This window comes from Solanum verrucosum, unplaced genomic scaffold (genome assembly GCF_900185275.1).
Source record: "Solanum verrucosum unplaced genomic scaffold, falcon-dt-bn FXZP01000261.1, whole genome shotgun sequence".
Lineage (NCBI taxonomy): Eukaryota > Viridiplantae > Streptophyta > Magnoliopsida > Solanales > Solanaceae > Solanum > Solanum verrucosum.
In genome coordinates this window covers 6893549-6919671 of record NW_026019969.1, presented here as the reverse complement: position 1 = coordinate 6919671, position 26123 = coordinate 6893549, and the positions used below count along the sequence as shown (strand labels likewise).

At 32.2% G+C, this 26123-nt stretch overlaps 3 protein-coding genes across 3 annotated transcripts; all 3 read right to left on the bottom strand.

Annotated features, from left to right (window-relative positions):
* Positions 1–6755: 6755 nt before the first annotated feature.
* Positions 6756–12181, bottom strand: LOC125816366 (uncharacterized). The gene is made up of 2 exons (XM_049495963.1): positions 11980–12181; positions 6756–7691 (listed from the first exon to the last, which is right to left on the bottom strand). The coding sequence occupies exons 1-2, from the start codon at positions 12044–12046 to the stop codon at positions 6943–6945; spliced, it is 816 nt and encodes a 271-aa protein (XP_049351920.1). The 5' UTR covers positions 12047–12181; the 3' UTR covers positions 6756–6942.
* Positions 12182–14126: 1945 nt separating this feature from the next.
* Positions 14127–15452, bottom strand: LOC125816434 (bZIP transcription factor 53-like). Its single transcript, XM_049496038.1, has one exon. The coding sequence runs from the start codon at positions 14734–14736 to the stop codon at positions 14320–14322; it is 417 nt and encodes a 138-aa protein (XP_049351995.1). The 5' UTR covers positions 14737–15452; the 3' UTR covers positions 14127–14319.
* Positions 15453–19814: 4362 nt separating this feature from the next.
* Positions 19815–21663, bottom strand: LOC125816119 (pentatricopeptide repeat-containing protein At1g09820-like). Its single transcript, XM_049495712.1, is given in 2 exon segments — positions 19815–20528; positions 20530–21663. Coding segments are annotated over 2 exon segments (1824 nt in total). The 3' UTR covers positions 19815–19838.
* Positions 21664–26123: the final 4460 nt, after the last annotated feature.

The following is a 26123-nucleotide window of genomic DNA, read 5'->3' as shown; positions in this document are numbered from 1 at the left end:
TATCCTTCTCATACTTCACTTGTGAAATTATACGGAGTAAGTTGTTGTTGTATATTTTTCAAGCTGTTTCTAGAACAATATAATGTAAAAAGGAAGAGAAAAGAAAATGTTTAGTGTGAGAAACAAATGAGAATTGTTCTAAAAAAAAATAAAATCCTCTCCTTATTCTTAGTGTTGTTGAAAAATCTATCACATATATATTTGGTCAAATGATGTCTTGTACGGATTAGGCTTTCGTTATCCTTTTTAAGTATTTAATACAGCTACTATTTTAAAAATTGGGATTGTTGTGTTGACTTCTTGTATTTTATTTGATGGTCGACCTACGACTTTGTTTGTTAGTTGTATTAGACAAGTTGTTCGGATAATAAACACCTTTCATTTTTAATTCTAAAGTTGTGAGTTTTGTTAGTCGTACTAATTATTACATTAATAGAATTAGTAATATGAAGAAGAAGAAGAAAAAAAACCACGGTTAAGTTATATTCCAATTGTATAAATATTCATTTATACTAAATTTCACCGGATATAAGTTAATTCCCTTTTCAAATTTGGTATAATCTTCGCTAACGCAACCTAGCTAGTGATAGAATAACGTTTAAGTTGACAAGTAATTAAATTATGTATGTAAGAATAATAAATCACACGTAGAATGTTCGATAAACACAAGAAAATGGAATAAGAATACCGTAAGAAAGAAGCAGAAATAGATATTATTAACAAATTTAATTACTATATATCTTCTGAATTATGACCTTAATAATATTTTTATAGCAAAACTAACGCATCTTATCCTATCATTGATTAATAATTAGTGTCATTTCATCGCACAAGAAATAGTAACATTCCAAAAATACCAAAGAAGATAAAAACAAAAGGATAGATTGTTACGTACTGATGTAAAAAAAAAGGCCCCATTTGGACTTTAAACAATTCGTTAAACATGTTGCAAAAGACATTTAAGAGATATGATTGAATGTTTAATTACGATTCGTCCGATTATGATTTAAATTTGGGATCTAAAATATTAGAATAACGCTTAACGTCCTCATCAGTAACTGAATTTTAATTTGTAAATTTTTGTACATATATTTAGTAAGTTTCTAAATACAAATATAGATTTAAACTAAAATTACTGGGTTCAATTAAATTCGTATCTAACCTTCTAGTTCGCCTCCTCCATCCGCCTTTAATTAGATATTTTATGTTTAAGCCATGAGGATATAATTCTTTAGTAAGGACACTAATTTGATGGACTTATTCAAGGTGAATTCAAATCAATTGAACCAAATAAATTTTAGATATAAGATGTCAAAAGAATAAAGTATTAAAGGATGACACAATAGATGTGAGAAAAACATTTTACCATATTGATATGAAGAAAAATTAAATATCTAAATTTTAATGTTAAAAGATTGAATTAGTCTAATCTAGTTTAACTCCAAAAGTTAATCAGATTAATTTTTGAGAGGCAAAAATGTGACAATTATTTAGAGACAGAGGAATTGAAGTATTATTTTATAGGAGTAATTTCTTTAAGCTAATGGTATGTGGAAAAAAAAGAAGTGCCCTTTATGGAGTTTGAATGGCCACACCCTTTGGCAAATACTACATACTAGAAAACTATAATGTTGACATTTCATGTCATTAAAACTATTTATTACTTATTAATCCAACTTCCTTATGATGTGATGGTGCTTTTTTGTGTCTCCATCTTTTACTATTCCATTGGCTTTTTCCCCCTCAACTTCAATGGCCAAAAAAAGATGTTGCCATTCACTTTTAGCCTTTCTGTTAGTGCCCACTCTCCATTGGTTGCTTTGATTAAGTTGGGAATTAACCTTTTTATTTATTTATTATGGATAGACATTTTAATTATTATTTTTTTAAAAAAAAAAACAAGTTGGTTTCACTGTTTTTTTAACTCTATGTAAAAATATTGCAAAAGGAAAAGAAAGAATTTGAGTATTGAATGCTCATGAGTTTGGAGTTTGGACTTACATTTTTAAAATGTAAGCAATAATTTTGGTATACATTTTATATAGCCAATTGTTCACTCTAATTTGAAGTTGAGGGATCTGATTACTTTTTTCAGGTAGAAAAAAGAAACGTTTCCATCACAAAACTCTTATTCGTGTCTTTTTAGTAAAATGTGTGTTCAAATATAAATTCAATTTTCAAATATTATTTTTTTTTAAAAAAAAATGAAGGTAGGGGTAGAGAAAATTAGGAGGAAATTATAAGGAGGGAATCAAATACTCACCAACAAGGTTAGTTCACGTAGTCAACTACTACTATAAAAATCACCAGTTTCCCAATGAATTTCTCAATAAAAAATATCCAGTGGCAATTGCAAAGATATTTTGATTGATATCCATGTGAAAAGAAAATAATATTAGTAATTGTTTCATATGAAAAAAATTAAGAAATTTCTCACCATTTCAATACAACTTGACTTCATTTTTTTCAAAAATAAAATAAAATCACCAAGTTCATGTTCAAACACCTATTAATTAAAACTCTCATTTAAAGAAAGACTTCGAAGTTCAATCATATAATATTCGAAGAACAAGAAAGGATATATGTATATTAAAACAACAAGTTGTGATATATTTTGAAGAAATCAACATAAACATATTATGGTGTTATAATGGTCAAGTTGGAATATAAGGAAAAATAGTTATATGATTGGCCTATATGTGTCCTCCTAAAAATGTAGGGACTATATATAATGCGACTACTCGACATTGATTTTTATTTCACTTTTTATCTTTCTCTTTTTATAAGAGACTTTAATTTTGGAGATCACTTGTCTCATTCCCTTTAGAAAAAAAAATTCTTCTTCTTTTCTGTTTTTTTCTTTAAAATTCTTTGGTAACAACAAAAAGAGAGGGGGGTCTGGTATTTGAAACCCCATACCTAAATAAATGAAGTTGACTTTAACCATTCATGTAATTTAATTTAATTGCCACATGTAATTTATCATTCATTTTAAATTATCAATTATTAATATTAAATATAGTTATTTGAAATTACTTTTATAATAACCTATGATTTTATACAAAAAAATAAAAATAATAAAATAATAAAAATAATAATAATAATAATAATAATAATAATAATAATAATAATAATCAGTATATAGGATTTGGACCCATAAAATAATGTCCTAATTAAATCTACTCACTCTGTCTGTCTCTTCTTTTTCCTCCCTTCAATGAACTCTAATTGTAAGTAATATATACCGTTACTATAAGTAATATTCCATCAGGTCATCCTTTCATGTAGGAGTGGATCTAGAGGTTTAGGTTTTTTTTTTTTTTTTTTTGTCTATATCTTATATATATGTTAAGAAATTTATTAAATATTTGATTGTAAACCTGATTATATAATATTGACTTAAACTCGTTATCAGAATTCATTAATTTTAAATTCCTGATCCATCTATGTTTACATACTATAACAAATAACATATCTTATTTTCAAGATTTCAAATCCTACCCTTTATGAAAACATACATGTAAATATACTTCCTATTGCAAATAAATTAAAATTTTAAAAATGCAAAACTTAAACACTATAATTTTCTCCATTGACTTGTTGTACAAAATCTCGGGTAGCTAGGAAGACAAGAAGTAGATAGATAAATAAATAAAAATGTAGTTAGTACTCTGCTCTCCACCTTAACTTGGCCACCCACATTCATTTTGGCATAGTATATAAGTGTGTACTACAAGTAGATATACATGTCCTACGTAACATATTTATAGAGATATGTTCAACCGTACCGCACGTGAATTACTACGTAGAATATGTGTGTCTATTTGTTCAACTTTATACAAGTTTAAGTGTTTATTTGTACAGTACACCCAAAGTTGAAGGACATAAATATAGTAGTTGATATCAAGTTTAAAGACACGTTTATATATTTTTTCTTTTTTATATTTATTTTGTTTCCAATTGATTGTATAAGGAGAGTTTGTTGAGTTGAAGCAATGTCTATATTCTACGCAAGTTTGGCATAAAAATCGAATAAATGATAGAAAAAGAATGTGTATATCCAAAACTGCATGATTGAAAAGTGAAGCATTATAAACCAGAAAAATAAGAAGAAATGAAGAATATTATTTATGGAGGTCAATTAATTATTGTAGCATGCATGTTCTTGGGCTGCAATCAAAGTCAAAATTATAGATAGGATCCGTGGCAACCACAAGCCATCGTGTGTCAGATTATGTAATGTCTATTTCTGATTTTGACATTTTAATGTTCTCTACCTCATAGCACAATTGAATTATTTCTTCTCATTTTAGAATTTGGATCAAATCGAGTGGAGTATATATTCTAGAAAATTAAGCTATATATTTCAGAATACGATAGCCACGATTAGCCGGACCTTGGCCTGTCAATTTATAATAATTTATTTTGTTGCACACCCTTAACCACGATCTCAGGTTCGAGGCCAACTAGGTAAGAAGTCATCTTTTGGGGAGCGCTTTAGCACCTGAAATCTCCGGAGAGAATTCTAATTTAATTAGGTCTCAATATATATAAGTATCAAACGTTAGGTGAAAATTAAAACAAAAAACTTTTATGCACAAATATTATAACTTTTTTATACCATAAAGTTAAGTTGATCTATAATAACTATATACCTAGTGAATATCTTAATTTGTTAATTGACATAGAGAATCGACTATCTAACCTATTATAACCAATTAGAATGTATTGATGAGTAAAAAATTGATCCAACATGACATGACACGTATTGTTTACATTGGCTGATTTCATGAAAGTGTATGACTCATGTGAACTTGTGGTATGTTTTATAGATATCTCTTCTCTTTCTTTAGAAGTTTGTCAGCCTAGCTAGGGTCCTAAAAACAGAGGCATGCGAGAAGCTAACAACCGGATTTGTTGCGATCACCTAAGGATCACCATACAACTCTTTCGCTCACGATAAGGATCAGGGCATAGCACGATTCTTCTTGGAGGAGGGTTGTTTGCATGGGTTATTGATCCTTCCTTCTCTTTGACCCGTCCTCGTCATATGTGTCACATAAAATTATTTAAGCCGTTAGTATATATAAATGAAATTCTTACACAAAAAAAATAAAAAAAATCTTAAACTATGGATGTTTCCGCATGAAGATTACATTAAGGAATTCCTACTATTGGATTGAAAAGAAAATGTAATGTATCTAGTCTAGAATATGGTGCTAGTTAAAACTTTTATTATAAGAAAAAGAAGACCAAAATATGCTTAGATTGATTAAGTTTTTTGGTGTGGCTTTTCTATTGTGATGACTGATAGGGATTGTTAGGTGCTCATTTTGGCCAAGCAATAATAATATTATTGCTCTCTTTTTTATTTATTCTTTTTAGCAAGTAGAAATAAGGATATTCTTTTGTCTTATATATTTTGTTTATCTTTTGAGAATCCGGCACTTGCGTATTCTACTGGTAATATAACTGTCAAGTTATGTATATATGTTCAAATGAGAGATGATCAAGTCATTCATTTGGTGAAGCAAGAATTTCAATAGATGGATGAAAAGAAAGTTACCTAGCTACTAGAATCTCTTTGTTTTGTTTTCGGGTGGGCCTGACGAGAGGAAGAGGTAGGTATAAGAAATTTTAGGGAGGGGTGATTAATTAGGCAGGATATGATGTATTCTCAGCGCTTACCGAAGACATGACCTTGATAGGAAGAAGTGGAGGTCAAGTATTAGGACAGAGGGTTAGTAGGTAGCGTATCTCTTTATCATATAATGAGGATTAGTATTATTTTTACGTTTCCTTATATTTTGATCTCTAGTATTACCTTATTATTTCCTTCACTTCATTTATCTTTATCTTCTTAGCTTGTTGATGTTAGTGCTAGTTATTATTGCTTCTTTTGTCTTAGAATATCTCCTTAAGAAAGGGTCTAATGGAAACAACCTCCCTAACCTGATTATAAGGTACATGGTAAAGTCTACGTGTTAAATTTGTTGTTCTTGCATTGTGAGGGATATATATATATATATATATATATATCTTTCAGGATTTTTATACTATACAGCAGCTCCACATAGCTCATAACAAAAAATTGTCTTAAACTTTTTTTACCATTTAAACTTTAGAAACAAATGTACTATATATTTTGATTTCAACTTGAAAGAGAAGTAGAAATACTGATCATTTAAAAAGCACAGTAGGAAAGAAAGTGGCAGTAATTTTCAATAATGTGCTGAACAGAATAATACAATAATATTCACATATTCTTCCTCATCTTGATATCACAAGATTCTATTTGATAATGAGTCATAGTTTATTCTTCTTAGGCATAAGTCAGATGCACAAATTTGATTGAGTAAGCTCGGCATTTTATTTTTATTTACAAAATTATGAATCACCATTGGGAGTTTATGATACATCATGATTCATGCCATATATTGATATGAATTTTTATTTATTTAGCAACACATGCAAAACACATTTATACTGATCATGATGATTTGGAGAATGATATGCAGTCATAAATTTATCGTTTTGTACTTTTTGAGGAATCACACTTAAGATTATGTTGTTGTCACTTGTCTACACACAATACACAGTAAAGTTTGTAGTCGAGGTTGAACAAATCTTGGGACGGGCAACATTCAAGTGAATCTAGATAGAGGGAGTCCCCAAATGATATTTGACCAAAACCCAATTGCTAGAGATATTGTAACATTAACAGGGGAAATTCTTGCTTTGTCATCAGAAATACATCCAAAACTACACCGAATTCATAATATGTGGCTAAGCAATTATTCTAGTGTCATTTTACAAGTCAATGAGGTAAAAGTTTCGTATAACAGAATACAATACAACCTCTCCCTGTACAAGTAGTGATTAAGCAGAGGACACATGATGTCTAATAACATCAAAAGAACCATGTATAACACAGCTTGAACGTCATCCACTCCAAAATTCTTCATGGACTTCAGGGTCCTCATAAGCAGGAGCTTCATAACTACTAGACTCTTCAGAAGTTTCAAAGCTTGTATATGTGGTTGATTCACTATCATACGAGTCCTTGGGTAACTCGGAACTTTCAGCTATAGTTTCCTTGTACAATTCATCCGACACAGTTCCATCGACTTCTATTTCCTTTAGTTGGAGAAATACAAGTAAATGATCCACTCCATTAACCAAATCATACACCATTAATCCAACCTTTCCTCCAACCCAACTGCCCAACTCGCTTCCAACCAAGTAACCAAACCTACCCATGGTCTGCTCCCCGAGATAGCCAACCCAATAGGCACCAAACAAGGTACCAGAACCCCTCAACACCCCTTCAGTTGGTGTACCTCCAAGATAAAGTGCTTCAAAGAAGTCCCATCCTGCAGAAATTATCGGACCAACAATACGCTTGGTTTTTCGCACGGCCAATTTTGCAGCTTTTGCTCCTTCTTTCTGAGCTACTTTAGCTGCTTCTTTTGCTGCGATGCCTTGTGATATGGCATCAGCCAGAGCAGTCTCGATAGCTGAGTTCCTTGCTCTCTCCACATGAGAAGATCTGATGTTATAAGTGTAAAGCTTCACACCTTCCTTGACTAAACATGCTACGCTTCCCGTACTCCCATCAAAACAGTGCAACCAAGTAAATTCCCCACTCTTCGATGCAGCCTCTTGACCAACCAACTCCCTACATTTTTCAGCTGGAAAGCAACAAGATATTAGATAATTGATTGATATTACGTATAATAAGGTGGAACGGAATAAGCAAAGCACCAAATAATGGTGAGTAGGACGGTTAACACTGAAGAAACCCCTTATCCTTAAAAGTTGTGACGCTGTCAATGATACAACTTAAAGCACAAAATACTCAAAGAAAAGTGCCTCAAAGTAGCCCCTTGATGAAACTGATGCTGGTATGGAAATACATGCAGATTATGAAGTATGAGCATAAAAGTATCCTGTAGCAATGAGTGCACAACATAATACCAAAATGGAACATTCCAAAGGTTAAAAGATTCCCAGGAAACAACACAAAGTGATTGCTAAATCAATAACATAGTAATATCCATATCAGCTCCTTCTTGAATGCATGGCACTAAAACCAGAGTCTCAGTTGAATGGTCAATGCAACAAATTTATCAAGAAATAAATGGTAGGCAGAACATATGTAAGAGGCAATTATCCAGTAGCACAGTTGATATTTTTAATTGTTGGGGGTTTTACCCTATGCGCACCTAAAGGGTAGCGGCTGTGGGTTTCCCTTGACATCAAAAAAAAAAAGTTAAAATAAAAAAAAGAAAGCTTCAATGTTGAGAAAGAGATTGAATATTAGTTCATAATTAACGCTTTGATACCTGAATTAACACTGTCTAAAGCGAGACGAAGTACTCAACCCACATAGCACCAAATTTCAGGATTTAAGCACTAAATATTTCTCTACACAATATCAGCCACAATAGGTACAAAGAAAAGACTTTAAAGAGTCAAAAACTACAAGATTATATTTAGAGGGAGCAAATAGAAGAACTGTTAAAGCAATTGACTCATCCAAGATTCTATGTCAAGCTACTTCCAGGATTATGAAAGTCATTAGCAACTACAGGTAGGGTATTGATCAGTAAATCGAACTATCTTACCATCATATACTTGAATATTCATTCGTTATTGATGCTGTTAGTCAAAATTTGCAGGATCCTCATGATAGTCATTGGGATGCAGCAGTATGTATCCATCAATATTTCAAGACCCACCCAGGACAAAGCGTTCAATATGAAGACTGAATGAATACTTATATTACAGGAAATGCATATACAGGTTGGCTGAGTCATCTAGATAGTCCATATTCAAAAATTGTGTTTGATACACGGAAACTTGCAAGTGAAAAAGTAAGAAGCAAGGTAGACTGTTCAAATTGACCTGCAAGCAAAATGCATATTACACATAACTGCAGGTAAATTTGTACACTCTACCAAATGACTCCTAAGATAGTAAGGTAGACTTTTGAATTTTGTGGTCTTAAGTCTTGACCCAAAGATGTGTATAATGCACCAAAATGGCCTTCGAATCTTATGGTCTTAAACATGTTGTGGGGATGTTGGAATTAAAGAGTTACTAAACATAGAAGGTGTCATTCTCTTTGAAACATACTAAAAAGGGAAGTACGACACATAAATTGGAACAGAGGGAACAATACATTTGCATAAGCAGTATAATCTTTCATTCTTGTCACTTCCAAGAATGTCGAGAGCACGCTTATACTGTGGGATGATTGTGCTTCATCTAGACCACAATATTCAAAAGCCTTCAATATGAAGACTGAATGAACACTTATATCACAGGAGACGCATATACAGTTTGGCTGAGTCATCTAGATAGTCCATATTCAAACATTGTGTTTGATAAACGGAAACTTGCAAGTGAAAAAGTAAGAAGTAAGGTAGACTGTACAAATTAACCTGCAAGCAAAATGCACATTACACATTACTGCAGGTCAATTTGTACACTCTACCAAAAGAACCCTAAGGTAGTAAGGTGGACTTTTGAATACTGTGGTCTTAACCCAAAGATGTGTATAATGCACCAAAATGACCTTCGAATCTTATGGTCTTAAACATGTTGTGAGATGTTGGATTTAAAGAGTTACTAAATATAGAAGGTATCATTCCTTTTTAAACTAAAAAGGAAAGTACGACACATAAATTGAAACAAAGGAAGCAATACATTTGCATAAGCAGTATTATATTTCATTCTTGTCACTTCCAAGAATGTCGAGAGCATGCTTATACTGTGGGATGATTGTGCTTCATCTGGACGTAGCGGACTTAACAAGAAAACTGTTAATCTCAAGAAGATAAACGAGATGTTTCTACTTAGAAATGGCCTCCTAAATACTGTCTGTAATAGCTATGTTGTCAACATAAACACCAAATGAAATATAGACACTGAGCAAAGTGCCTATAAAACACTGAATGATCAGCTTATAGATGTATTCACCAATTCTCTAATCGCTGCTGAATGTTACATATGTAAAGCGCTTGGTAAACACAGCTTGTATTGACCAACTTTTGGAGGCATGTCAAATGGCTCAGTGTAGATAGTTAAACATAAATGGTTAAATGTGTAGTATCTTATTAGTGCCCTACATCAGAAATACAGATATATTCATTGTAAATTATGCCTATAAAAGGAACCAAGTACAAGACATAAGTCACCCTTATGCATTTTTTGAATCATGTGAAAATAACAAACAAAAGGATGTTTCTGGAAGGGTTGAAAAGATAATATAGAGAATCATGAGTGCCCATTTAGTTTACTAACATATTTACTTACGTATAGCTCACTGCACATTTTAATTTTATTTTATTACATTAGAGAAGGGGGAGGGGTGGTAAAGGGATTGCTACGCTATTAATAGGGTCTTCAATCTCTACCTCAACAGTGGACGGCACGTAGCTCTCAAGTAAGCTTGCCCTCAACTCCTCATTGCACTTTTTTGGAAGCTAAACACAAAACATCTTATATTTTGGTAAAAGAGGAAGTACAGGTGAGTGTGTATATATATATACTTTGGACAACTTGTTTGTCAATTGTGATTGAGCCATTCACTTGTATACAACTTTTTACCACTGAGGGTACTGAATAAATGAAAATTATTAAAATTACCAAAAAAATTACAAAACTGTGTGTAATTGTTTTGACACCATCTTGGTGCGTAGTTAATAAAACAATTATTTGATTTATCAAAGAAGAAAAAGTGCAAGACATTATCTTCATCAAAAAAGTGCAAGACATTACGTTTCCTACATCCTCCATCTTTCTCTTTTTTCTCACAGTGTATTAGAGAAGAGTCCCTTTCTACTAACTCAGCCCAAATATAATTTCCTTATTTTGTACCTTAAAGAGAGAAATTCTACAAGGGGAATGGGGAGTTAAACAAAGCATTTGACTAAAAGAATGTAGCATGGTTTCAAGTTGCCATCACTACTATAAAAACTTAAAACATAGTATGACACAGATAAGGAAAACTAAGTCTTTTCCACAATTCTGTCATTGAAAAAAAAGAGAGGAGTCTTTTCCACATTTCTGAGCATGGACTAAGCCTAGATGTTCCTTCACTTGCCAAATTTATTTCAATTTTGACAGTATACGCAGCTTTCTACATTCATATCTGCTAAAGAGCCCTAGATCTAACATTTTACACAGAAAACTACTACCCTCTTCCACTTCAATTCTTTTTTTGTAATTAAATCTACATAAAATATAAAATCATGTTATATTATATGGAGTAGTATTTACCCAAGTCTACTCTCTTCAACCCAGAGATTAAAAGAGTTTCCAAATCCACATTATTGAATTCTCCTTATGCATAAGTTAATCACCCAAACTATACTCTCCTTATCATAAGTTAATCACCCCCACTATATAAGGAGTACTTTTAATTTCCCATTGTCCCTGCACTGTACAGTATCTTTTTGATGACATTAACACTATACTATCAACTGCAATGCAGTCTCAAACAAGTTAGGGTAGGCTATATGAATCCTCATTGACCATGTTCACCATTTAAATTCATCAAACGCCAACTATAATGAGAATTCAATATTGAATTTATGATGGTCATCAACCTACAGCAACCTTCCGTAAACCTAAAGAAAAATGTAATTTTACTTCACAACAAGACAATAGAACACTACGAAATCATTTGTCACCCGGACAGTCAGTCAACATTCTTGCGGCATACTAAACCCCAAAATACCGCAGTGGATCATAACAAACTATAGCTTCAAACCAAAAATATAAAACTCCGACTTCGTTAGATCCCAAACCAACAATCTTAGTCAATTTCAAGATTTGGTCAATATACTCTGCCATTTACCTTCAACTTGAACAAATACTTCCAAAATCAATAGCAATTAAACCCTATTTAGACGAAAGAACAAGACCTAAATTGAATCAATCATGGAAAACGTCGAAAATTGGATTGCTTACCGGTGATGCTGAGAATTAGTAGGCCAACGAGAAAGAGAAGAACTTGAACCCTCTTTTTCTCAATCATTGAACTCAAAAATTACTACACCCAAACCCTAAGTATGAAAGCAAATCTAAGAAGTTGGATCTGCAGCAGTTGACTCAGTAGACGTCGGGATAAATGAATTTATTTATTTATGCAGTTCGTTAATTAAGCGGGAGAGTAAATTGCACTCTATAAGATATTATGCTCTCCCGTGTCATATCAGTGTATTCACTTTCTGCACCATGAAAAAATAAATAAAAAAGATCTACTGTATTAATTTATTCCTTACGAAATTATTTTAAAATTTTATAAATTCTTTTACACTTTCAAAAAATATTAGCAGTGGAAAGTTTAATACTGCAAACTAAATGATGTAGTGTTTATATAAAATTTAAAAATCAAATATTGTATTCGTTAATGTAGAATTGAGTCAGAGCCTATTTGAATTGGCTTGTTTAAGCTGCTTTTAAGCCAGAATTGCGAGTTTTTTTGCCTGTAGGCAACGGAAAGACAAAAATTTTGGTATGACAAATTTGTGCAATTTACTGTATGATCTATAATCTGTTCATTATAGAGTTACCTTTCCATTTTCTGTAAAGAAAAGAAGTTGAACCTTTAAAATGAGGCCACTAGTTTTCTCAAATGTGTAGTTCTCTTTGCAAAACGTTTAATTCTTACTAGCTTTAAAATGAGGCTAATATACTCTTTCCTGTCATATCTACTCTTTGTTTCCAGCTCAACAAATAGAATTCGCATTGGCTTTTATCATTGCCGGTTGACTATTGAAGATGCTAAAGTACTCCCGAATATACAAAGACATAAGGGAGTATATAACACTCAATGGCCAACGGTCCACATTAGCTTAAACGTGAATGTTACATGTATATATATGCTTGATATAAGCAATAATCTGAGTAAATAACAAGAATCAGTTTCCTCCAGATAAAGTTCTCTACAACAATGGAAATAATGTCATAGCAGATTAACCAGAAGTAGTCCGGAACTTCTGTGAATTACTACTTAGTATAAACTTTGTACATAGTTGATGCTATATTCTACTTTATGCAGGAAAAAGTTCAATATAATCATTGATTTTCTAGATTGATTGATCAGACAAGAAATATCTGAAATTCAATCAAAGAATTTGAACACAAAAACTATCAAAATCCTAACTTCAGAAACAGTCTCTCTACCTCCACGAGGTAGTGGTAACGTCTAAGTACATTCTACCCTCACTTGTGGGATTTCACTGTATGTTGTTATTGTTGTCACAATAGTAAATAGCACTAGAGAAGGAATGCCCTGTGGAATTCGGGCACAAGTTAAATACTACTGCTTTGGCCTCAGCAATTCTGTCTGAGGGTTCTGTCACCAATGAGTGTATCTCTATGTGAAGAGCACTCGGACTCAAAACACAGGTTACTCCTACTTTGAGACAAACTTGACAAGGAAAAGTTCATCTAGTTCAATGTAATCCATCCCATATATTTTGGATGTTGCAGCACCAGTTATCTAGCTACATTCTATTACAGTTGACACCATTTGGAGGAAGCTTTCCTGATAAAAAGGGAAATGACACCGGCCTCAACCCCTCTTGGAACTTATGCAAGCTTTGCTGCACTTATTGAACCTACGGATTACCTAAACCAAAAGGCACTAGAAGGACTGAGGGCAAGCAAAATAATCATCCGTGCTACCAAGAAGGACATTGACAGCAGTGACAATACAACAATACCAACTACTACTGCTCTTCAAAAACCAAACAGTTGCCATTCTCAATAATGGATAAAGGAGGACTTTGCGACCAATGCAAAACTAGTCAATTCATGATAGCTTTCACTATGATCATTACCTAAATTCTCAATATCAGCCATGACATGACACATCAGTTATTCCTCATTGTAAATCATCATTGTAAACATGACAAACTACTACTGCTCTTCAAAATCCAAACAGTTGCCGTTCTCAATAATGGATAAAGGAGGACTTTGTGACCAATGTAAAACTAGTCAATTCATGATAGCTTTCACTACGATCATAACCTGAATTCTCAATAACAGCCATGGCATAACAAATCAATTATCCCTCATTGTAAATATCATCGTAAACAAAGACCAGACGGTAAGATACAAACATCTGATTCAACAACTCCAAGCTAATTCTTGGTATTTACATGGTTAAAAGAGTAAGCAGACACAGCATACACTAAAACATAACCAGCAAAGGCATAACTAACATGACATTACCATCCAAGGAAACTCTACTAAAATATGGACTAATGGAAGCAAAGCTATCCAAACAAGCCACAACGACGATTAAAATTTAAACAATCCTGAAGAAGCAATAGGCTGCATTGGACAAGGATTCTGCAACGGCTTCAACAAAGGATCAGCAACACCAGCAGCCAAACCAGTACTGTCAATAACATCATTTAAATACCTGAGCCTATCAGTCAATTCCATTGCCTGTGCCCTCAACACATTGTTCTGTGCAGCACAAATTGCATATCTTTCTGTTGTCTCGTCAATCTTAGACACAATATTCTTATTTGCAGACTGTAATTTGCTCACTTCCCCTGTCAAATCTTGCAGAAGCTTCTGCTTCTTCATCCTCGATCGCCTCGCAGATTCCCTGTTGGAAATCATCCTTTTCCTCTTCTTCTCATCCATTCCTGCATACCTTTGATCATCATCTGATGCAGATGAACTAGCACTCTGCCTTAAAGGTGACATTTTTTTTTCTCCAATATAAATCAACAGTACCCCAAATCTATGATTTCAAGAATGCCAATACAAATCAAAAAAGTCTGTTCTTCAACAAATTTTTTTATTTAAAAAAGTACTTTTTAGTGGGTATTTCTATTCATGAAAAATCATAAAAATGGTAGAGAAACAATACAGAGAAAGATTGACGAAAACAATCGCCTAAAAAAGTGATGGAAATGGCAGAGATCATAGATTGATTCCTAACTAAAGAAACCCCAAATTCATTGTCATTGAAAAAATCAAAATCAGCAACAACCCCAGAAAATAAATTACCCACCTTGAAATTTCTCAAAATAAATAGTACAAACAACAACTTTAGAAATGTGATATTGAGATTATGGGGTTGTCGCAAAAAAGGCAATCTTTTTTGAGACAATGAACAAAGGTGGATTGAAAGAAAGGGGGAAAAAGAATTAACAAAAAGGAATCAAGAAAATAAGGAGAAATAAGAAGGTGAAAAGACAAAAATGGTAGGTAGAGATGATTAAGGAAGAGATTAATATGGGGAAACCAGAAAGTTTATTTATTGATTTGGAGGCGGAGAAGAGGATTACGTTACTCAACCTTTGAAAGGTGTTTTTAGAGTGATATAGATAGTTTGAAGGCGAGAAGGATGTTCATGATGACAAATGTAATGCACACCTCTAGAAAATACAAAATATTCACTGGACACATACTTTCCATGTTCGGGTCAGTTTTCGAGCATTTGGACTGATTTTATGGATATTAGTGACCTTTTATCAGTAATTAGAGTTGTCAAAAAGAATCGGTCCAAGCCAAGGAATTTGATGGCTAGGGCGGACTAGTCATTCACTTGAAATGGTCTGAAAATGCTCAACCTAAAGGGTTGCGGACGGGGGCAGACTAGCTCCTCATTTTTCTTTTCTTTTTTCAACTTAAAATTCTATAACATAAAAATTAAAAAATTCAAATCATATGTGGCAAAGATTTTCACAAAATTCAAAAATCTTAATTTATTTTTTAAAACTTGCGTTCAGTCAAATTACAAGCAAATTAAACGAAATATTCTGTAAGTTGTAACCGAACTCATCACTAATCAAAATACTTTTGAAGTTCCAAAGCATATACTGAGAATTTGAAACATTGAATAAAGAGAAGGAAACATAAATTTCAAGAGTTGACAATTTTTCCTTAATTTTGTTTTAAAGGAAAGGAAGAATGCATACTTGAGCAAATAAAAAACATACTTATACCATATTCAAAATGTCTAATTTTTTTCAATCTTTCTAGGTGATTAAACTCGTGATTAATGAGTCGAAATAATTTATTTTTTTAATAAAATGATAGTGGCAGTTGCAGTTATGGATTAATTGATTCCAATCTAATCTCAAAAGCATTTCACTTAGAAATTCAAAATAATACCCAATCGAAGAATAATACTTTATAATATTTTAAATAATGTCAAAGTTGGTTGAATTGGATAAGTGTGGCAACGGATGAATGGCGCGAAAAGATAGATTAGGATGTGACTGAATTTTATTACTAATTTATTTGATATTTGATTTGGACGTAATAATTCTTAATTGTTTAAGGCTCAGATTAAATGAATCTTGAGTTTGTTACTTTCTGTTAATTTTAGTTCATACTTAAATATTATTTAACAATAATAAAAATTTAATTCTAAATGAAAAGCGCTTTATTTCCAAAATATTTTTTTTTAGGTGTATTCGAATTAAACGGATAATATCAAATGTTGGGTGAGAGAAAAAGGTAATACCAAATGTCAAATAAATGAGTTCTCTTATTATAATTAAAAAAAAGTCATATGATTTAGGTTCAATATTTACTTTGAAAAAGACAAATTTTGATGCGTGCATGGAACTGCTAAAAAAGAAGAGCTGCCCTATCTGTAGAAAAGGCTTCTAGAAACAATTTTTTTCATACACATACGTTGATTAAGAAATTGTAATCTAAATATAATGAGTGATGTGTCGTTTATTAAATTATTCATATTTAATAAATGACTCTTTAAAATTGAACATTATTAAATAGTAAGAGAATAAATGTATAGCTGAAAACACATAAGTATTATTTTTGTTCTAAATTTTTAAGGTGACACTTATTTTAAGACAAATAAAAATAATAATTATTCGACTAATTTAAATTAAACAATAATTTTGCAAAGTTCTATTGACAAATACAACAGTTCCTTCTACAATCAAACGATGTGAATGGACCAAGTCAAAGTGTATTACTAGAAAAGAAAAAAATGAATTATATTTATGAAGTATTCGATTTGTCTTAAATTTACTCTCCGTTTTTTTTTTGGTCTGACATTGTTAATTTCTTCCTATAATTTCATTGACGATTGGTCAGTTTTGACTCTTAATATTTGTTACAGTGAAATTACATAAACAAAAAATTTAAATATAACTGAAAACTTTCAAATATATTCTTAAACAATTGAAAAGGTCCAACTATATACTCTTATGAAGTAGAAAGGATTGTTTTACGTTGAAAACGTTAATGGGAGAAGCATAATTGAGATGCAAGGTAGCGGTAGAGTCTCCTATGAACGAAAAATTACATAAATTATATATACGACAACGTTAAAGGTATAATTAAACATTTTCCCCTATAATAAGATATTAAAATGGTTAATTCCAAAACTTATGACCTTCCAGGGTTACCCCAACTACAACCTCAAAAGTTAACTTAAGAGGTGAAGATTATTCAGGCCATATTAAAGAGGTGATAATGTTTGGTCAGTATTTCTTTGTAATTTTTAATCAAATTACATCATGTATGATGTATTGGATCCTTCTATCATAAAGTAACTGGAATTCTCATATACATTAGTACAGTACCAAACAGATTGCCTGGAAAAAAATTGAGGATTCTATTCCTGTGAACAGATTTCATGTTACACTGAGCACATCAGAGAAATTATATACTATTTGCAAAAAAAAAAAAAAAAAAAACTCCTAATCCTGCATTTTCTTTGCAAAGAACAACTCCTCCAATATCCCCTTCCCCCTACTTCAGTCTCACAATTCTCTTCAAGACTGCTCTTTAATATATCTCTCATCAAAACCTCAGTGATAGTGATTTTCCCCAAAACCCGATCAGATCAAAACGTCTCACCAGGTATTATAATTGCTAAGGGGTTCAACGCAAGAACTCCCAACCAGACAAGCATTCTCTTGGTAGGTCACTCACCTTAAATCACATTGTGGAAGGTGGTCAACAAGCCAAGGATCCGCCAGCAAACTTTGAACTCTGGAAACAACAGCCACAGATTCATCTTTCATGAAATGTCTGAGCCACGCAAACTCATGATATATATGTCAGAGTAAAAATGTAAACTCGGGCATAGAACCCAAAATATCCAAACATACTTTAAATGTAAACATCAAAGCAACAGCAACAAACTATGATTTTCCCACGGACAAGCTAGAATACAGTAAAGAGAAGATCAATGACGATATCAGAAAAGGGTTACATCAGAACTTTTAAGAAAGGTCTATTATAACTTCTTAAGTTTATTTTAAGGACGAGATTTCTCAATTGAAGAAAAAAAAAAAGGAATAAATAGATGAAAACAAGACATCCGATCTATAAGAAATGCCAAGACATACTAAACCGAGAAAAACTAGATCAAAAGTCGTATTCCAACACTCACCGCCATAAACCCTGAAAGTATAACTCTTGGATTGAAGAGACTGAATGAGCAGGGAACACCAGCTTCTTCTAAATTAAATCATCTACAAACTGGAAATCCACTTAGTAAGATGAAGATATAATAGGTCAATAGGCTTAATGGTTGGGTTATTATTCCCTTTTTTTGCATTTATATGCAGTTGCTTCATTCTGTCATCTGTTGTATCCCCAATTAAAATGTAAGTTGCAATCAACCATTGCACAATGTTGTTTTTGTATAATTTCCTTTTATGAAGATGCAGTAGATGTTTTTATACAAGTCGTTATATACTTATATTGATGTAAAGAGTCCATTTCACCAAGCAGACTTGTGTTGCAGTCTGGACTTTAAGGGAAGTGACGGTACATTTTGTGGAAGTATGAATGGAGGCAATTTGGCAAATGAACAGACTAATTTGTTTAGAAGAGAAAATAGGTCCACCACAGAATCTGTACCATCAGCAAAGTAGTGAATTACCAAATCATTTACTCCCTCTTTCCTAATTTATGTGACACCGCTTGACTAGGCATGAAGTTTAAGAACGAAAGGAAGACTTTTTTTAAATTTGTGGCCTAAAATAAACCTTAGATAGATAATTTTGTAGCTATAAATCATTTTACTAAGGGTATAAAGGGAATTTTAAAGTAAAGTTATTTCTAGATATAGAAAAGGTGACATTCTGTATGGGACAAACTAAAAGGAATGTGTGCCACATAAATTGGGACGGAGGGAGTAGTAGTATTTCATCTTTGAATTATTCTCATCCTTGGACCGTTTGGAGAAAGCGAAACTCTCAAGTGTTCTAAAGATACAGGAAACTCTATTCAGAAGATTGAGATGAATTATTCACTTGTATTTCATTTTGGGTGTATACAAAATTTTGTAACCGAAGCTGAATCAGTGATAGAACTCATAGAATCCACTTAAGGATGGGAAGGGATATTCTGTTGGTACATTGTAAATATTTTTGACAGCACCACCTTGGTGTCATACTAATAATACACTTATCTCCCACGAACACAGAGGATTGCAATAAGAAAAATGAAAAAAACAAGAATTAAAGAAGGCGTCATGCAATTTAACCTTCTGTTTCAGTTGAAACTATGTCTGATCACAGAAGATTATCATTCATGGGGAAGCAGAAAAGTCCTCAGCTGAATTGCACCCATGAACAGGTATTAATATAATTATCAAACTCTTGATCTACACAAAGAAAAATTTACGAAAATGTGATTAACCTCCATAAACCTCGTACATTTAACTACTGTAAACCAAAACCGAAAGCAAGAGAAGAGGATTAAAGCACATACATGTCTTGCAATGTAATCATGAGCCACAAAGACTTCTGCTTTTGTCCCTCCAGAAGAACAAAGTACATTTAGACCACTCTCAAACTTCTCCACCATAATTAACAATTGACAGTATCCTTGTAGAGGTGTCCATCTATGTCAGGGACAAATCCCTTGTCTATCATTTCTTCTCTGATAATGTCATAGGTAATTCTATTGGGTACCAATCCTTTTTCCAACATCTCGTTCAAAAGAGCATTTGCTTCTTCCAGCTTATCTTTCTGACAGAAACCTTTAATCAACACGTTGTAAGTGACAATATTTGGTTGCTTTCCTTCCTTCTCCATTCTTTTCCTAATAGTAACAGCTGCCTTTGGGTTACCATCTTGGCAATATCCAGCCATCAAAATGTTGTATGTCACGTGACTTGGGACCAACCTTTTCTCAGACATCTCATCCAGAAGTCTCACTGCCTTTCTTGATTCTCCTCTTTTGCACATTGCATCTATTCGAATATTGTAAGTTACTAGATCTGTCATCACACTCTTCTTCTCCATTTCCTCCAGTAGCTCTTTTGCAGCTCCAACATTTCCATCTCGATAATAACCACCTAATAAGCAATTATATGTTGAAATGGTAGGACAAATCAGTTTGCTCAACATTAATTCACGAAGAGCGACTGCTTCTTCCATTTTTCCAGCCTTACTATGAGCATCAATAACTGTGTTAAAAGTTAGTACATTTAGATCTAACCCTTGCTTCATAACATCATCAAACAACTCTTTAGCCTCTCTGAACATCTTCAGTTTTTGAAAACCCATTTATCATTACATTATAAGTCCGAATATTAGGCTCCAACCCCAAACATATCATTTCTGCACGTAAACCAAGAGCCTCATCAACTTTCCCATCACCAAATAACCCATCAATTAACGAATTAAAGGTCACAATGTCCGGTCTCATCCCTTGAAGCTGCATTTCTTTAAAAAGCTTTATGGCTGCCCCAACATTATCATCCTTGCAAAACCCATCAATAAGAGTATTATAAGTTCTCTCATTTGGACTCACCCCCTGCTCCATCATTTCTCTCAAAAGTGCATCCGCTTTATACATCTTCCCGTCTCCACCCCTCTTGCAATACCCATCAATCAATGTATTGTAAGTAACCTCATTAGGCATTATCCCTCTAACCTTCATATCTTCCATCACATCCCTAGCCTTATTTAACTTCCCCGCCTTACATAACCCATTAATTACAATATTAAACGTGTACAAGTCAACCTCAATCCTCCTCCTAATCATCTCCTTATACACAAGCTCTCCTACCTCAAACTTCCCCTCTTTCACCACCCTTTTAAGCATTGGTTTACACGAAAATACAGATAACTTAAACCCATAATCCCCAGCTCTTCTAAAAGCCTCCAGAGCTAAATCAAGTTTACCATTATTAACATATGATAATACCAACATGTCAACAATAATAGAATTACCACACACATTATCACTACATGTCAACAGTGTATGAAAAACAGAAGAAACCGTATAAGTCTTCCCATTTTTAACAAAATCGTGCAATAAAGATCGAACCTTTGGGTATTTTTTATCATTAACTAACAATACAAGAACTCTGCATAAATGCTCAAGAGGGTGGTGATAAACCTGATAAAATTGAGACCACCTGAAGAAACCCAAGATGGAGGAAGAATCAAACCCAGAATCCAAAAGTTGTTCAAGAAACGAAGTTGGGTTAAAGGGTTTAATTAGGTCCTTCAGCTGAGACCAGTGCTGGTTTGAAATCAATTCTGAAACTTTAGATTTGAAAAGTGGGTCTGAAAACAAATTGGGTGTTGAGGTTGAGGTTGAGGTTGGCTCTGAATTTGCTGTGTGGAGGCAACGGAGGGGTAAACGAGAGTAGTGAAGACGCCGGAAATATGTTATCGACATGGATATCGACGATGGAACTATAGAAGAAGTCTTGATTAGGAACAGGGAAACATAGAGGCGACGAACAGAAACTGGAGTCTGGAGCTCACAATTTTTTTATGGTAATATAATTACACTGTATGTAGCTTTAATTATTGGACAAATTTAACTACACTCCTTTACTTATCTTAATAGAGAAAAGGGTCAAAAATACCCCTCAATTTTGGTTTATTGTTTGACTATGCCCTCGCCGTTAAAATAAAATTATTTTTACCCCTTCCATTACTAATTTCACCAAATTTACCCCTCAATTGGATGGAAATCCCCAAATTGACTCAGTTTAACCCAAATTTTAAAAAAAGACCCATTCCCCATTTTAAACCCAATGCCCGATCCGTCCAAAGTTGATGGGTATTTTTGACCCTTTGCCCTCAATTGGATGAAAATTCCAAATCAACTAAAATTACCCAATTTCAAGTAAATGACCCGATTTTCTCTTTTAATCCAAACCCGACCCATTTATATCAAATTAGAACCCTAAACCCATCTCTCTAATCTTCTCCATCTCCTTCTTCCATTGAAACACATACTACTAAAATTGACAACAAATATTCTGTAGTTAAATTCATGCATATTTGTCCTTCCTACTAAAATTGCACCACTGTTTCAGTGTGGTCGGAGCTTGGAGCTCGTTCAATCATCGAATTTTGCTTTCCTGCAGGCAAATCTGAAACTATGATATTGCTTGCTTGTTGAGCCTAGCCAGATATGAAGTTGTGGCTGTTGTTTTCGAGCCTTGATTCTCGCCTGATTGTGTTGTTGGTTTGATCTGTTAGCGGTGCTTCAGTTGTTTTCCGATGGGGTTTTGGTTGGGGTTTTGTTGGTTGGTTGTTTGGAGGTCGGAGAACTAGTGGTCTGGTGGTCATTTGCTGGTTGTTTTAGCTTGGGTGATTGAGGTCTGGGTTCTGGTGGGCTGAAGTGTGGTTTTACCACTGGATTTTGGCGTGGAGAGGGTGGTGTTTGAGAGTTGTTTCAGGTTGGTTTTCACGGCTGTTTGAATGATTCCGACGGTGGGTGGTTTGCTTAATGTTGTTCCAGCTTGGAACTGGCAGGAAATGGAGAAGAAAGATCTTGTTGTCGTCACTGGAGAGTAGAGGAAAATGGGTTTGTTGTTAATGTTTTCTGCTTGATGTCGTTTCTGATTTTTGGGAGTTTTGAGTGGTGGTTTCAGGTGGTCGTTTGGAGGTTGTTTTGGTGGTGTTTCGCCGGAAAACGGAGAAAATGAATGGGGATTGTCGGAGCTTGATTTGGGGTTTTAATTTGGTATAAATGGGTCGGGTTCGGATTAAAAAGAGAAAAAATTGAGTTATTTAATTGAAATTGGGTAATTTTAATTGATTTGGGTTTTCCATCCAATTGAGGGGTAAATTTAGTGAAATTAGTAACGGGAGGGGTAAAAATAACTTCATTTTAACGGCGAGGGCATAGTCAAACAATAAACCAAAGTTGAGGGGTATTTTTTACCCTTTTCCCATTTTAATATTCATTTATCCCTACTTATTTTTAAAATTTCAAAAATCCCTTATTTACCTATGTATCCCGCATGTATTCTGTGCACAACGTTATGTATCCCGCTATGTGGAATGTATCAAACGTTATGTATCCCGTGCACAATGCTATGTATCCCGCATGTATCCTGTGCACAACGCTATGTATCCCGCTATGTGAAATGTATCAAACCTAATGTATCTCGTACATAACGCTATGTATCCCACAAACGTCATTTTTAAGAGATTTTTGGTAAATAGAAAACTAGAAGGGATATGATGTTATTTAGTACTTATAATATGTGGTTCCTATAATTTATACATTATTACCTAAGAATTTTTTCATAGGACTCGAACCTAAACATCCATTGGGCTCCCAGACTTAATAACATCCCACTTATTAATTCAGGTTCGGCTAATTACTATATTATAGAAGACTCTAGGAATGACTACCATTGTGTCAATAAGATCACTACTAATGTTCAATATATTTATAAAATATATAAGTGGGCTCCATCACCTTCCACTTAAATACTACATATTATATATTATTAATTACTATACTATAAATCACTACTAATATCCAATATATTTATCAAACTATATAAGTGGGCCCCACCACCTTCCACTTAAATACTACATATGATATATTAATTACTATACTATAAATGACTTAAATACTCCATATTATCTATTACAATAATTAACAATTATTTGACACTTTAAATTATATCAATGCCATATAAATTAGGATAAAAAACCTAAGATATAATATTTAAATATATTTACAAATAATATAAGTAATACTATACATTACAATAATCAACATCTTAATTATTTAAAATTTATATAAAAAATTTAATTGACTCTCTAAATTCTATTGGTACCACATAAAATGGATTATATAATAAACATATATTGTTTGAAATTGACGAAAAAGAAACAATAAATTACAATAATTAATAAAAAATAAGTCCACTCCAAAAAATCTATCAGTTAACAACATATATTGTTTGAAATTGACGAAAAAGAAACTATAAATTACAATAATTAACAAAATAAATTTCTCGACTCCAACAAATCTATCAATTAATGCCACATAAATTGGGACATGAACCAATAACATATATTATTAAAAAATTAGGTTCAAAATGTACTAAAAAATACAATAATTAACAACTTAATATATTAAAGAGAGATATAAAAAAGGGTTAATATTTCAAATTCTGCATCTGCTACATAAATTAGAACAAAGAGAGTAATAAAAATTATTTTCAAAATTATGTTAAAAAAAAGTACTACAAATCACAATAGCTAACAATTTAAAATATTTTTAAAATCATATAAAAATTTCAATAACTTCTCAAATTCCATAATATGACATAAATTAAAAAACAATTGTTATAAATCATAATAAATAGTACAATATTTAAACTACTTTAAAAGCATTATAAATTGTAATAAATAATACAACAATTTAAATTACTTAAAATTTAACGACTTAAAAATATTTTTTTAAATGTATTAAAATTTTGCTTAATTGTCAAAACTTTACATGTGCCACATAAATTGGGACATGGAGAGTCACACATATTTTTTTAAAAAAAAAATACATTAAAAGTATTCTATCAATTAACAACATATATTGTTTGTAATTGACGGAAAAAAAAACTATAAATTACAATAATTAACAAAATAAATTTCTCGACTCCAACAAATCTATCAATTAATGCCACATAAATTGGGACATGGCAAATAACATATATTATTAAAAAATTAGGTTCAAAATGTACTATAAAATACAATAATTAACAACTTAATATATTAAAGAGACATATAAAAAAGGGTTAATATTTGAAATTTTGCATGTGCCACATAAATTAGAACAAACAGAGTAATAAATATTATTTTCAAAATTATGTTAAAAAAAAGTACTACAAATCACAATAGCTAAAAATTTAAAATATTTTTAAAATCATATAGAAATTTCAATAACTTTTCAAATTCCATAATATGACATAAATTAAAATAAAAAAAATATATATATTGGGCCCCGTGCTGGCACGGGGTCCTATATCTAGTGTTTACATAAAAGACAAAATGACACAGCATAACACCCTATATATTAAATTAGCAAGAAATAGCCCACTTTTATTTTTTTAGCAAGAAAAATATTTTGTTTTATTTATTTGGCATTGAATAGTTGTTTTTCTTTTTCTTTTTTAAATGTATTTTTGTTCTCCTTATTTTTCTCAAACACGCGTTCTAAAAAAATATTGTTTTATTATCCCTATTTTATCTCTTTTTTTTATTATTTTGTCAACACTTTTAAAATAGAGTTCTTCTCTTTTTTGTCTCCTTTTTCTCTTTCCATAATTATTTTCATACGTAATTCTCTCCCTAATTTCAATTCTTCTCCTTAATTCAATATGTTTATGAAAATCAGATATAACAATATGTTTTTTTCATGGATATTTCTAAAAATCATCTTTATATATAATCTTGTTCTTGTCAAATTAATTGTTGAATTTCATGATTTGTAGAATTGAAGTTCTTTCAATTTTGTTTTTGCGAAAATTTAGGTTATTCAACCTTCTTTTGTTTTCTTTCTAAAATCCTTTTCATATGTATATTTGCTTCTCTTCTAAAATTTCTCTTATTCTCCTTAATTTACTCTGTCTATGCAAATCAGATATAACTGTATGTTTATTGATTGATCCTTCCAATAATTTCTTTTAATATATAATTATGTAGCATTTCTCGTCCCATTAGTTTTGAAAATTTGTGATTTGTGGAACTAAAGTTTTTAAAACTTTTTTGGCGAAAATTCAGGTAATAGTTTTTTGAAATTTTTGTTCTCAATTTCATGGGTAAGAAAGATCTTCGTAAAAAATCAGAATGTTGATTTTGATGAATACAACCCAATGTATAGCA

Excerpts from the sequence above, each read along its gene's own strand:
- LOC125816434 (XM_049496038.1), bottom strand. The coding sequence starts at position 14,736 with ATGTCACCTTTAAGGCAGAGTGCTAGTTCATCTGCATCAGATGATGAT.
- LOC125816366 (XM_049495963.1), bottom strand. The coding sequence starts at position 12,046 with ATGATTGAGAAAAAGAGGGTTCAAGTTCTTCTCTTTCTCGTTGGCCTA. Across the intron at positions 7,692-11,979 it reads ACTAATTCTCAGCATCACCG|CTGAAAAATGTAGGGAGTTG; the intron begins GTAAGCAATCCA and ends GTTGCTTTCCAG.